The following is a 13,881-nucleotide window of genomic DNA, read 5'->3' as shown; positions in this document are numbered from 1 at the left end:
AAAATTATAAATTAGTATATAAAAATTTAATATGGAAAAATGCACATAGCCATATGTTGCTAGCAACTAAAGAAACATTTTAAAGCGACTTCTAGACACCATTATGAACTGTATTAAACTAACAGAATACTGCTTAAAAAAAATGCTCAACGTAGCGAATATCCTGCTCGGGCTGCGCGCTGGGCCACGGCGCGAGCACCGGAAGGTGGGGCCGCCCGCCCGTCCGCCCGGCGCCCGGCGCCCCAGGTCCCCGCCCGCTGGCCGCCCCGGCGTCCCCGCGAGGCCCCGGAGCCGAGGGCCAAGCGGCCGCGGACGGCATAGAAGGCGCGAGGTAGAGATGATCTTCAAAATGAAGTCTCTGGAAAATGTTCGGTTCTCTTCAGGAACTACAAAAATGGAAGGAAAGAACATTTTCAAAACGAAATTGTTGCCACCGCAAGAGGAGCCCCCGCTCGCCGCAATTAGAGAAAGCCCGTGCGCAGCAACGAAGACCCAACAAAGCCAAAATAAATAAATAAAATAAAATAAATTTATTTTTTAAAAAAAGCTCTTTCTTGGGGCTTCCCTGGTGGCGCAGTGGTTAGGAATCCACCTGCCAATGCAGGGGACACGGGTTCGTGCCCCGGTCCGGGAAGATCCCACATGCCGCGGAGCAGCTGGGCCCGTGATCCACAACTACTGAGCCTGCGCGTCTGGAGCCTGTGCTCCGCAGCGGGAGAGGCGCGATAGTGAGAGGCCCGCGCACCGCGATGAAGAGTGGCCCCCACTTGCCGCAACTGGAGAAAGCCCTCGCACAGAAACGAAGACCCAACACAGCCATAAATAAATAAATAAATAAATAAATAAATAAATAAATAAATAAATAAATTTAAAAAAAAAAAAAAGCTCTTTCTGGGCTTCCCTGGTGGCGCAGTGGTTGAGAATCTGCCTGCCAATGCAGGGGACATGGGTTCGAGCCCTGATCTGGGAAGATCCCACATGCCGCGGAGCAACTAGGCCCATGAGCCACAATTACTGAGCCTGCGCGTCTGGAGCCTGTGCTCTGCAACAAGAGAGGCCGCCATAATGAGGCCCGCGCACCGCGATGAAGAGTGGCCCCCGCTTGCCACAACTAGAGAAAGCCCTCGCACAGAAACGAAGACCCAACACAGCCATAAATAAATAAATAAACCCAAAGTTAAAAAAAAAAAAGAATTACCTCTTTAAAAAAAAAAAAAAAAAACTCTTTCTAAAAAAAAAACGAAATTGTTGTGAAAGTGTGTTTACAACTAACTGATACTATTGACAGTTTTTTTTTTCTTTTTAGCTAATAAAACACTTCAAGAAGACTGTATTTATGGTCAAAGGAAACTGGACTAACCATGCAGCCGAAGACTTTTCCCGCCACGATCTACTCTGGAAACAGCCCGCGGGTGGCTGCAGGATCAGCTGCAGGAGATCCGCGAGGGGCTGAAGCAGCCGCCCAAGACCCCCGCCCCGGGCCGCCCGTGGGGCCGAGCAGTGCCACCGCCCTGGACGCCAAGGCCCTCGGGGGCCAAGCAGCAGCAGCAGCAGCAGCAGCAGCAGCAGACGAGGACAGCCCCCGAAGTTCGGGCCTTACCAGAAAGCCCTGAGAGAAATCAGATACTCCTTGCTGCCCTTTGCTAATGAATTGGGCCCTTCCGCCGCCGCAGAAGTAAACCAACAAATGCTGCAGTAACTGGTGGACGTGGGCTGTGACCAGATGGGTGGACACTCCCAGGAGGCTGCCCATCTGGGGTGCAAAGGAGACCAGCAGAGGTCCCTGGAAAGGGGTTTCTAGGCTACAAACCCAAGGTCCTTTCTGTGTCCCACTGCACTGTTTTCCACCTCCTCTCCAAAACCATCTTGTTAGCTGCTTTCCTTTTCAGGCAACATCCAGAGATTTCTCAACTTTCCTGAAATTGTGTCAGGTGCACTTTCTGTCCTGTCCCTGTGATGATGGGAAGGCTTTCCCACGTGGCCCTTTTCTTGGGGTTTATTTGTCGTATTCTGAGCTGTCTTGGGGAAGAGACTGGCTTCCTTGAACTTGTGTTTGGTTTGTGCATTTTTTAACTCAGCTAAGGGTAAGGTTGGTTAAATGAGTTGGCTCTTTGCCTCTGTTTTCTCCTGTTTTAAAAGATAGCATCTATGCTGTTAGAGGAGATGTAACTATATTAAGGGAATGAGAAAGACTAGAAAATAAAAAGCTTGAGAAATTTAAAAAAAAAATGCTGGCAAAGATGATGGAATACAGATATACTTTAATAGTCTTAATGGCATTGTGTAAATTAGCCCAATTTTGTGGAAAGCAACATGACATCTATACAAACAGCAGTAACTATTTATTGAGCACTTAGGCAGGGTTCCAGAAACTTTACATAATCTTGAATTCTTAAGAATAAATAAATGTTTCAAAAGTTCCTTTATTTTACAAACAAGGAAACTAAGACTTTCAAAATAAATAAACCTATATGAGACTGAAGGCAAGATGCTACTTCATTGAAAACAAGGCCCTGCATGTTCCTTCTACCTCAGGGTCTTTGCCCAGAATGTTCCCTCACCCCAAAATACTCTATACACAAACACAGCCCTCCACAAATTAACACCTACACATCACAAATCTCAGCAACAATTTCACTTCCTCAAGAAAGGTCTTTGAGTACGTACCCATCCACCCACCAACCCACCTAGATCTGGTCCCCTTCTTATACTCTCTCTTTAAACCTATGAGTTTGTAACTGCACATTTATCTGAGTGTTTATTTGAATTAAAATGCGTCTCACCAATGCCAGTTCTGAAGGCAGGGATCATATCTAACCATATACCACTGTATGTATAACACAGAGCTGGGCACCTAGTACGCATTCATTAATATTTGTTAAAGCAATGAATGCTAATTTACCTTAATCTAATCCAGAAATTTACTTAACCCAAGATATAATCCACAGTCCTCAAATCAAAACCGTAAGCACCTTCCATGTACAAAACACTTCAACAGAGCTATAATCATCCTGTGTGACACAGCTGACAAATTCCCTTGTATTTACCCTCTGACCCAGCAATTCCACTTGTGAAAATTTATCTTACAGGAAAAACTCTCACATGTGAAATGGTATTCATACAAGTTTAATCAATGTGCCATTATTTGTAACAGCAAAAGATTGGAAACAACCTAAGTGTCCATAGATAAGACATTAGATAAATAAATAAATTTAATAATTTAAAAAAATAATCAAACAATGGAACACTAGAACACTAAATATGTTCCATGGGGTCAGGAATTTTTGTCTGGTTTGTTGAACCCCAGAATCTACATTAGTATTGTTGGCACATAATGGACACTCAGTGTTGGCTTACTGAATGAATGAAAACTCTACAACCTCCCCCCACCAAAAAAAAAAAAAAAAAGAATAAGAAGGCCCTTTATGTACTGATATAGAATGACCTCCAATACAGAGTAACATGAAAATAGCAAGGTACAAAAGAATGCACACAGTATGCTATTCTCTGGAAGAATAGATAAGGTAACAGTGATTGTGAGAGACAATCATATTATTTCCTTTTGTACCTTTAAAGCTGTGAATTACAATATTCTCCATTCACAATACCTTCAATATTAAATATCTGGACCAAAAAACTTGAAACAGCCTCCTTTCTGTTTACAATAATACTCTAGCTTTTTGTGTTAGATGTTGTAGTTATTAAACTAAACATAATTTTATATTTTTATGGGTTTTGAAAACTATAAAACACACATACAAGATTATTATCATTCACAAACATTATCTCATTTGGCCCCCTTGCAACAACCCTGTGAAACAAGTTGTTTCTACCCGTTTTATGGAGAAGAAAACAGGCTGAAAGGAGTTAAATGTCTTGACCAAGTGATACAGCTAGTAAGCTGTGGTCTCCGAACACAAACCCATTCATACACTTATTCAATACCAAATACATACAGTAGGCTCAGGTAAGTACAAGTAGACCTGGGTTGCTGCCTTTTAAGAGCTTACAGTCTAGGGGCTTCCCTGGTGGTCCAGTGGTCAGGAGTCTGCCTTCAATGCAGGGGACGTGGGTTCGATCCCTGATCGGGGAACTAAGATCCCACATGCCGCAGGGCAACTAAGCCTGTGCGCCACAACTAGAGAGAAGCCCACGTGCCGCAATGAAGAGCCCGCGCACTGCAACGAAAGATCCCATGTGCCGCAGCTAAGACCCGATGCAGCCAAAAATAAATAGATAAATATTTTTAAAAATTGTTAAAAAGAGCTTCCAGTCTAACTGGTGAGAATGGCATCAGTCAAATCATCTGATCCCAAAAATATTACGATTATGAACTGTGATAAGAAGTACAAAGAGGGATTTCCCTGGTGGCGCAGAGGTTAAGAATTCGCCTGCCAATGTAGGGGACATGGGTTCGAGCCCTGGTCCGGGAAGATCTCACATGCCGCTGAGCAACTAAGCCCATGCGCCACAACTACTGAGCCTGCACTCTAGAGCCCACGAGTCACAACTACTGAGCCTGTGTGCCACAACTACTGAGCCTGTGTGCCACGACTACTGAAGCCTACAAGCCTAGAGTCTGTGCTCCGCAACAAGAAAAGCCACCGCAATGAGAAGCCCGAGCACCTCAACGAAGAGTAGCCCCCGCTCGCCACAACTAGAGAAAGACCATGTGCAGCAACGAAGACCCAACACAGCCAAAAATAAATAAATAAATTTATTAAAAAAAAAAAAAAAAATGGCCTAGAGCAGCAATTATTGTATCAGCAAGAAACCATATAAGCCTCACTTTCAGATTTATAACAAGTACATAGGAAAGAAGATATTTTGAAAATATGTATTTAGAGCACGACTGCCCAAACAGGATACCAATAAAGTTGTTCAAATTGTAAGAAATATTAAGTGAAAATTCAGGGACTGGATAATCCAAAGCAGGTCAATAAAGAATCATACAAATCTGCTTAATGAGAAGTGGAGGCCGATTTATTTTAGCTCATTTTAAAAGATGCTTCCTGGGACTTCCCTGGTGGTCCAGTGGTTAAGACCCTGCGCTCCCAATGCAGGGAGCACGGGTTCCATCCCTGGTTGGGGAACTAAGATCCCACACACTACCTGGCGTGGCCAAAAAATAAAATAAAAATAAAAGATACTCCCTTACATACAGGCCCCGAAGCAAACAGATTAGATTTCCATTTTTAAGAATCTGGCAAGGCATCAACTTGTCATTATATGTAATTTTCATTGTGATAGAGCTTACTTCTAATTGTACAGAGTTATTCCTTGAACCATTCAAAATAGAAAAGGGAGGTTTGGTTCAAAGAGTCTTTGAAGATTACAAAGGGAAAAAAAAACAAGAGATAAATACCTTACCACTATGCCAGTCTGTACCTTCTGAAACATACCTGCTCAACTTTTAATATCCTTTTTTTTTTTTTTTAAATTAATTTACTTCTTTTGGCTGTGTTGGGTCTTCGTTTCTGTGCGAGGGCTTTCTCTAGTTGTGGCAAGCGGGGGCCACTCTTCATCGCGGTGCGCGGGCCTCTCACTATCGCGGCCTCTCCTGTTGCGGCCTCTTCTGTTGCGGAGCACAGGCTCCAGACGCGCAGGCTCAGTAGTTGTGGCTCACGGGCCCAGTTGCTCCGCGGCATGCGGGATCCTCCCAGACCAGGGCTCGAACCCGTGTCCCCTGCATTGGCAGGCAGATTCTCAACCACTGCGCCACCAGGGAAGCCCTCAACTTTAATATTCTTAATTCATCTTTACATGTTTTTCAAAACACCTGACAACTCTAAGGCATCTGACACTGCTGACTACCTTTCCTTAAAATTCTTCTCGGTTTCCTGTCACACTCTATCCTGGTTTCCTTCCTATTCTTTTTAATTTATTTATTATTTGGCTGTGTTGGGTCTTCGTTTCTGTGCGAGGGCTTTCTCTAGTTGTGACGAGCGGGGGCCACTCTTCATCGTGGTGCGCGGGCCTCTCACTGCTGCGGCCTCTCTTGTTGCGGAGCACAGGCTCCAGATGCGCAGGCTCAGTAGTTGTGGCTCACAGGCCCAGTCGTTCCGCGGCATGTGGGATCCTCCCAGACCAGGGCTTGAACCCGTGTCCCCTGCATTGGCAGGCAGACTCCCAACCACTGCGCCACCAGGGAAGCCCCTCTTCCTATTCTTGTCCATTCCTTCTCAGGCTGTTCTTTTCTCCACTCCGCATTTAAATATATATTCTCCAGCACTTTGTTCTATCTAGATCTCTGTTATCTTTCAATTTATACACCTCCTCCAGGGGCTACATCCATACTCACAGCTTTAGTTCCAGGTATTCCAGACCTACATATATACACTTAACTATTGGACATACAATCATCAAATCTTACACAATCTCCTTAAAATGTCAGGAATCTCTTCTCTCCATTCCCTCTATCATTACCTTGGTTCAGGTTCTAATCATTTCTCTCTGACAGAGCAATGAATGACCTCTTCACTAGTCTCACCAGTACCAAGCTAGACAAGGCTAGTAATTAGCAAGCATTCTAAAATTTAAATGTGACCATGCTGCTCTCCTGCCAAAATTATTCAGTAGGTCTCCATGGTTTTCAGGAAGAAGTTCAAACTGGCTTACACAGTAAATTCCTGCCAACGTCGCTAAGCTCCATCTCTACCACACTCATCTTTTGGCTAAACTCTGTAATCCGGATACAGTCATCCTCTGTAACCCCTCCTCACCTCTGCATTTGCTGTAAACCTAATCAGGGTATTCCCCAACAATCCCTGAATACCAATTCTGACCTAAAGTATAACTTCATCCAGGAAATCTCTCCTATACTCACAGGCTAATTTAGATACCTGCTCTCAAGGCTCACATAAATTTTCCTCCTCAATTCCTTCCACACCAATCACATTCATGTATAGGTCTTCTCCCATTAGACTATTAACATTCTCCAGAGAAAGAGCACTTTGTTTTGTTTTGGCCTCACGACATGTGCGACCTTAGTTCCCCAACCAGGGATCGAACCAGTGCCCCCTGCAGTAGGGGCACGGAGTCCTAACCACTGGACCGCCAGGGAAGTCCCAGTGAAAGAGCACTTTGTATTCCCTGTACCTGACACACAGAAGGCATCTAACATTTGCTGTTTGAAGGAATGAATGAGGATTAAATGGGAATTTATATTTTGGTAAAGTTATTCTAGTGATAATGAACTTGCTCCTTTTACTAGAATGGGTAAATCCTTCACTGCAGTTGAAATGGCACAGGGGCTGAAAGCTCTTATCACCTCATCTCTCACCACTCATGAACAAAAAATTAATTTTGTAGCTAAATATAAATTTGTTTAAAGGCACAGGTTTGTCCTCTGTGAAAAGGGAAAAGCAAATGACATTCTAAACTAGGTTATTTAAAACAGAATTCTATTTCCCCACCAAACTCCTCCCAATCAATACCCTGTTCCACCATTACCACCCTTTCCAAAGAAAACTTTTTCTCCCTCTACCTTAATTTACTGTTTAGCCAGAACCTTAGAACAACTGTGTGTGCGTTTGACAGGGAACAATGCTGGTAAAGGAGGGGATGGAGAAGGGTGAGTAGTAAGTGTCCAGTTCTCTTCACAAAACCTACTCCGTATTTTCTTTCCACATCCCAGTCCAGGGAGGTGATTTAAGAAAAGCCCTCAACAATCATCTTCACTCTCTTTTCCATAGCCTTGAGGTCAAGCCAAAACTACAGTTTGATTTAATAAAATGTCTCACAAGGGAAATGAACTAGAGCAAACTGCATGGAATTTTGAGGGGAACTAGAGATTACAATGAGTATGAGGTCAATCACCCAACAGGTAATTGAAATTATTCTGTCCAGAAAAGACCTACTTCCTCACTGCACCCTCCTTCCCTCCCTTTCTTCCACCCACTGCCAGCCCAAGCACAGAAAAGGCATCAAGTTATAATAAACACTAACAGATTAAAGACTAGAAAGTATACATTGTGCCCTAAACATCTCAAGATATATTTCTAACAATCTGCATTTGCTGCACCAAATGATAAAGGAATAACAGATTGTCATTCATCTCCCACGAGCGGCAAAAATATAACTGGCGTACCTTCTATGGTGAAAAGTCACATACTCTTGGGCTCACACAACCACTAGGAATAAGGTAGACAACAGTTCAGGTAAGACTGGGGATCGGAGTGAGAAGAGTGGGTCTCAAGAAACAACTGTAAGGAAGTCTGTGATTAAGAACCCCAAATTCAACAACCCATTCTTTACAAAATTATAGAACCGCCCCCCCCAAAAAAAAAAGGTCGAAGGAGAAATTGATTTAGAAACTTGTTCGACTCTTTTCAGCTATTTGTAAGCACACAGAACTTTCAATCCTGGGTGTACTTTTTCAAATAGAGATTTCCAAGCCTCACCTGCCAGAAATTCTTTGTAAGTCTGTAATGGAGCCTGGGAATTGGTATGTTTACTTAAAAAGCTCCCCAGCGACTCTGATTAGCAGCCAGGTGTGTCAGAAATGCTACACACCTTTACAAGAAGGGCTCCTTCTAGCCCGTACGGCCACCCTACGAGTCTGTATTAATTATCGAAGTTCTTCCCAACAGCACCACGCCACCTCACCGAATCCCTCTGTGTTCTCCATTACCCCCAGGATTACTGCCTTAATTTCAGTTCACTCCTCACAACAGCGGTCTATCTTTCTCATCTCCACCCTTGCAGTAATCAAGTAATAAGCAGAAGGGTAAAACAAAGAGAAACTATCACTTCAATACCCGGAAATCCTGTCAGTTCTAACATATGAGGGAAGCAAACCCATTCTAGGTCATTCCAACCTGCACTGAATTTTGAACGCATCGAAACACTTTCAAGGGTGGTCTGTGAAGCGGGTCTGAAAGGTTAAGTTAGATGAGAGCTCCTCGATCTGGAAAGGATGGGCCAAGGTCCTGAAAGGAAAAGGGAGACTTGAAAGCGGGGCGGGGTCGCGGAGCCGGGCGAGCGGGCCGTGCGGGCACCTCCGGCCGGTTCTGACACTCGACACCCCAGCCTTCACTCAGGTTGCTAGGAAACAAAAAGGCTCCACGTTCCCTGCAATTCCTCCCGGGCCTGCAGGAGAAGACAGGGGCCTCGGGGCCCGAGAATGCCACGGGGACGGGCCTGGGCACTGCCCCGGGGGCGCGGCAACGAGGCAGCTCCGGGGCCGGAGAGCTCCGGCTGAGGGGCCAGGCGCAGGGAGCGGGCCGGGAGTTCGGGGGGAGGGCGGCCTGGCCTCCGACCGGCCGCGAACGGGCCCTCGGCGCCGAGCGGCGCCCGGGGAGGCCGTGGCGGGCTCGGCTCCCGCCAGGCCGCAGCCCAGGGTCCGGGGCGGGGTGCGGGGCCTAAACGACCACCCGGCTCCGCGCGGGGGAGGGGGCGTCTACTCACACGTGCTGACAAGCCGCGGTCCGTACGGGCGTTTTGAGCACCTCCTGACAGACGGGGCAGTAGAAATCATCTTCGGTGTAGGACGTGGCCGCGGAGAGCTCCTCGGCCATGGCGGGAGATGGGCGAATCGAGGTTATGGCGGCGGCAGCGGCCCAGGTGGCGGCGTCGGCCCGGGGCCCGACTCCCTGCCTGAACCAGGAGGGGGCGGGGAATCGCGTCAGGAAGCGGCTCGCGCCAGGAAGGGGGCGGGGCCCGGCCGTGCCCGGCGGGACGGGGCGGGGCGGGACAGAAGGCCGAGAAGCTACGGCCGCACGCGCCGGGCGAGGGTAGATCCCCGGGCTGCTGCTCTTGCCGGGGCAGGAGGGAGAGGCGGCGCTGGGCGGGAGGCGGCGGCCGAAAGCCCGGCGATTGGCCTCACTGATGTTTCCACGAGCGCCCGCGAAGGGCGACCCCGCCCGAGGCCACTCCCTTACCTGGCTGCGCGAGGCAGCTGCGACTCAGCCGTCTTCTGCGCCTCCGGCGTCCTTTTCCGCGGCCTTTCGGCTCCTTTCCCCCACCCCCTCCCCGAGCCCCCCACCCGCGCAGCCGTCTTTCGGCCGCAACCTACACTTTTCCGCTGCTCCCCGCCCCGCCCTTACACTCCGCTTGCGTAGACACTCACTTAGGTGAGCCAGCTTCCCGGGCTAGCGTTGGTCTCCATAGCAAACGGTGTGTGGCGTATGCAGCAGCTTGTGACGTCAACAGCTGGGTGCTCACTGTACCCCCCAGCTTCCCTACAGCAGGGGTCCCCTTTCGAGCCACTCCTATCAAATATATTGGGGTTTTAAGGAATTTTTGCTCAAAAAATAGCATTACCTGATATTAAATATTTGGTCCTTACTGTTGCCCTTGTCAGAATGTTTGTTTCATGTCAGGGTGTGTTACTTAATAATCCGTTATGGGATTTTAATCCTTCGGAGAGGAAAAATTAAAGATAAGCCCCCTTGAGAGGGTTTCACCTTTAGACCTTAACACAGTGTGAGTGACGAGTTACAGTCGCAGATGCGGTTTTCCACCAACACCTTTGTTTTGTTGATAGCTTTGAAGAAAAATGAGGTGGAAGCGTGAACCTAGGCATTTCACTGTTATTCAATAATTTAAATGTTTTTTTGTTTGTTTGTTTTGTTTTGTTTTGTTTTTGGCCATGGTGCATGTGGGAATCTTAGTTCCGGACCAGGGATTGAACCTGTGCCCCCTGCAGTGGAAGTGCGGAGTCTTAACCACTGGACTGCCAGGGAAGTCCCAAATGTTTCTTTTCTTTTTTTTTTTTTTTTAAATGGGCCCTTAATTCCGAGATATAGCCACACAATTGATAGATCTATAAGGTGAGGTCACAACCACATGAATGGAGCTAAAGAAATCTAGAACATCATAAAGCATCCTCAGTTTGCTTCAGAAAAGAAAAAGGTTTCATTACCATGCTTTGTTAAAGCTTTCCACTATGAACAAAATGAATCATAAATAGAAGCCATTGAAAGGCCTAGTTAATTCAATTCTGTCATTTACTGTCTATGGTGTCCTTGGCACTGTGTTAGATGTTATGCAGGTGTCATGAGCTTTGCTCTCAATTCATTTACACTCTTGGATATCTATCAAAATGAAAGGACAAAAAATGGTATTTGCCAAAGTATTAAAATTTTCATTAACTGACTATAATGAGGATAGGAAGAAGAACGATTGGATTTGTATGGACTTAGAGAAAACCTCATGGAGGAAATGGGTCTTAATGTTCATCTTTAAATGACAATTCCTAGAGTAATACTCACTGAATTATTGGTCCAATGAACAGCGAATTCCCTCCACCACCAACCTACATTTTGTATTTTTTTTCTCCCTTTCCTCCATAACAAAGCGGAGCAAGAAGGCTAATTTTAGCTTCAGATTTCTTGGGAGGAAGAAGAGTGCTTGATGGGGGTGGGGTACTTAATAGCAGTAGTCCAGGTGCTTTTCAAATTCTCTTATAAAATGGTTCTTGGATCCCAAATTTCACATTTTCAATAATATATTCCCAATCACATTTTACTTATTTTGACCACTTTAGGAAGTGGTATTTTCTGCTTACTAGAATGTTTCCCTTTACTCATTAAGAATCCTTAACCAGAACATTAATTTTGTGACTTATAATTTTACTTGCTTCATTCTTTCTCTGTCACGGCAGCCTTACTCATGCCCTAATCCAAACATGTTTGTATTACTTCTCATATACTCTGAGACTCAAATAAGCAATTGACATACATGTAAGCATATAGTTGGCCATATGTGGAAATACATCAAAAATGTGGGTATAAGGAAAATGTAGTTACCCACTGAGAGTTAAGCTTAGAAAAATAAACCATAAATGCCAAAAGACACAATCTTCTGTCTTGGCAGCATTTCATACAAAAAACTACTTGATATTTTTATGGCAGCATCACAGATTTACTCCAAATACGTTCAGCTGTGTAAATAAAACGTCCTCAGTTTTGGGGCATAGGGGGAAAACCCTAAATGTTAGACCAGCTTTATAAACTTAGTCTGTTGAAATAATTTAAACATTTCCTTTAAGTTTAGGTTAAAACACTCCATCTGTTAATAGTCCATCTCTCTCAGTCGGCTCCCCTCAAAATGGCATCTGGAATAAGAGGAAGGACAAAGGGCAGCTGACATGAATTTGAGACACTACTGGGGAATCTTGGTCCTGCAGGTCTCCTTTGAATTCTCGCTGGACTTTCCTGCGGAGAGGATAATTTTGGCTGCTCTCTAAAATGCAATGAGTCCTGGGCATTCTACTGCTGGTACCTGCTGGTGAGGGCTACTCTGACCTGTCTTGCCTTGTCCCCAGCGCTCATCTCTCCTCTCAACCTAACACACCTTTCTTCAACTCTCTGTTCCAACCATAATCCTGTTGATGAAAATCAGTCGATCTAAGAAAGAAATGGAAAATTTTATTCGAGCCAAATTTGACGATTATGACCCGGGAAGGGTATCTCAGAAAGCTCTGAGAACTGTTCTGCCTATTAGAAGTCAAGGCACAGTTTTATAAGTTTTTTGAGACAGAGGACAGTACATTAAATGACATATTACTGACAGTTTACATAATCCAGATCTAAGAGTCGTCATCAGGGTGGGTCACGTGACCCCCTTACAAGCTCAAGGAGGAACGTTATCTTTTAAGGAGTGGTCTTGTTGATGCTAAGGAGAACGTTACTCGTTATGGTTCAACAGGTATTCCTGCTGGTGGGGGAGGTTTGGTCGATGCATAATGCACATAGATGATGCACAGTGGTGGAAGAGAGGAAGCCAAAGGGCAGAGAAGAATTTCTTATGTTTACATTTTTGTCTTGCCATAAAATATGAATTTTATTTCACAATCCCTTGGACTGGAAAGAATGGACCTTTCTCCTTGCTGTTTATGGCTGATTGGGCTGATTGGGTGCTCCCATATGTAAAAGTCTTCAGTCAGGTCTACTAAGCCAGGTAATTAACATACTAAAGGGGGAGATAAGTGAATTTAGAAAATTAATTACTTTCTTGACAAAGCCTGGCTTTGTCTTGTTACAAAACCTTCAAAGTTTTGCTGGTAAAAGTGACTGCCTTTGAAGAAGTGAACGGGGAAGCTGGTAGATGGAATAGAAGAGAGGCTCATCTTTCACTGTCTACCCTTATGTATCTTTTTAAATTAGTACCATGTGCGGTGCTGACCTTCAGCTGCTTGGCAGCCGTGCAGCTCTACTAGTCCTTCTCAGCCTGGCCCCTGATTGGTCAATAGTCTGTTCTGAATGGCCAGTGCCCATTTGGTTCCAGCTGTTAAATATTTTCTTTTTCTTTTTTTTAAATTTTATTTATATATTTTTGGCTGTGTTGGGTCTTCATTGCTGCACGCGGGCTTTCTCTAGTTGCGGCGAGCGGGGGCTACTCTTCGTTGCGGTGCACGGGCTTCTCACTGCAGTGGCTTCTCTTGTGGAGCACGGGCTCTAGACGCGCAGGATTCAGTAGTTGTGGCACACGGACTTCAGTAGCTGTGGCTCGCAGGCTCTAGAGTGCAGGCTCAGTAGTTGTGGCTTGTGGGCTCAGTAGTTGTGGCGCACGGGCTTAGTTGCTCCGCGGCATGTGGGATCTTCCTGGACCAAGGCTCAAACCCGTGTCCCCTGCACTGGCAGGCAGATTCTTAACCACTGCGCCACCAGGGAAGTCCAAATATTTTCAATATTACTCCTGATCATGTACATAAATAACCTATTCACTGAAGGCATATAATTTAATTGTTTAAGCTTGTTTTGGAAATGTTCTTTTTTTTTTTTTTTTTTTCAAAGTGAAGGGGATGAGATTTTTTTTATATATATAGATTTTTTTAAATTTTATTTATTTATTTATTTATTTTTGGCTGTGTTGGGTCTTCGTTTCTGTGCGAGGGCTTTCTCTAGTTGCGGCAAGTGGGAGCCACTCTTCATCGCG

The 13,881-nt window shown here is 45.2% G+C and overlaps 1 protein-coding gene across 3 annotated transcripts in view; it reads right to left on the bottom strand.

Moving 5' to 3' along the window:
* Positions 1-10,084, bottom strand: part of RNF138 (ring finger protein 138) — a 40,627-nt gene extending 30,543 nt beyond the window's left edge. The window contains exons 1-2 of one of the 3 annotated variants that reach the window (XM_036823207.1): positions 10,070-10,084; positions 9,409-9,593 (exon numbers count right to left, since the gene is read on the bottom strand). In XM_036823207.1, coding sequence (XP_036679102.1) covers positions 9,409-9,518 — 110 coding nt within the window. In that variant the 5' untranslated portion in view covers positions 9,519-9,593; positions 10,070-10,084. Of the gene's footprint in view, positions 1-9,408; positions 9,738-9,881; positions 9,951-10,069 lie in introns of those variants that run through there. The other 2 variants (XM_036823206.1, XM_036823205.1) reach the window with 2 other exon arrangements.
* Between the last annotated feature and the right edge of the window lie 3,797 nt (positions 10,085-13,881).

Source organism: Balaenoptera musculus, chromosome 14 (genome assembly GCF_009873245.2).
Source record: "Balaenoptera musculus isolate JJ_BM4_2016_0621 chromosome 14, mBalMus1.pri.v3, whole genome shotgun sequence".
NCBI classification, from domain to species: domain Eukaryota; kingdom Metazoa; phylum Chordata; class Mammalia; order Artiodactyla; family Balaenopteridae; genus Balaenoptera; species Balaenoptera musculus.
The sequence above is the reverse complement of the archived record's forward strand: the minus strand, read 5'-3'. Positions and strand labels throughout refer to the sequence as shown.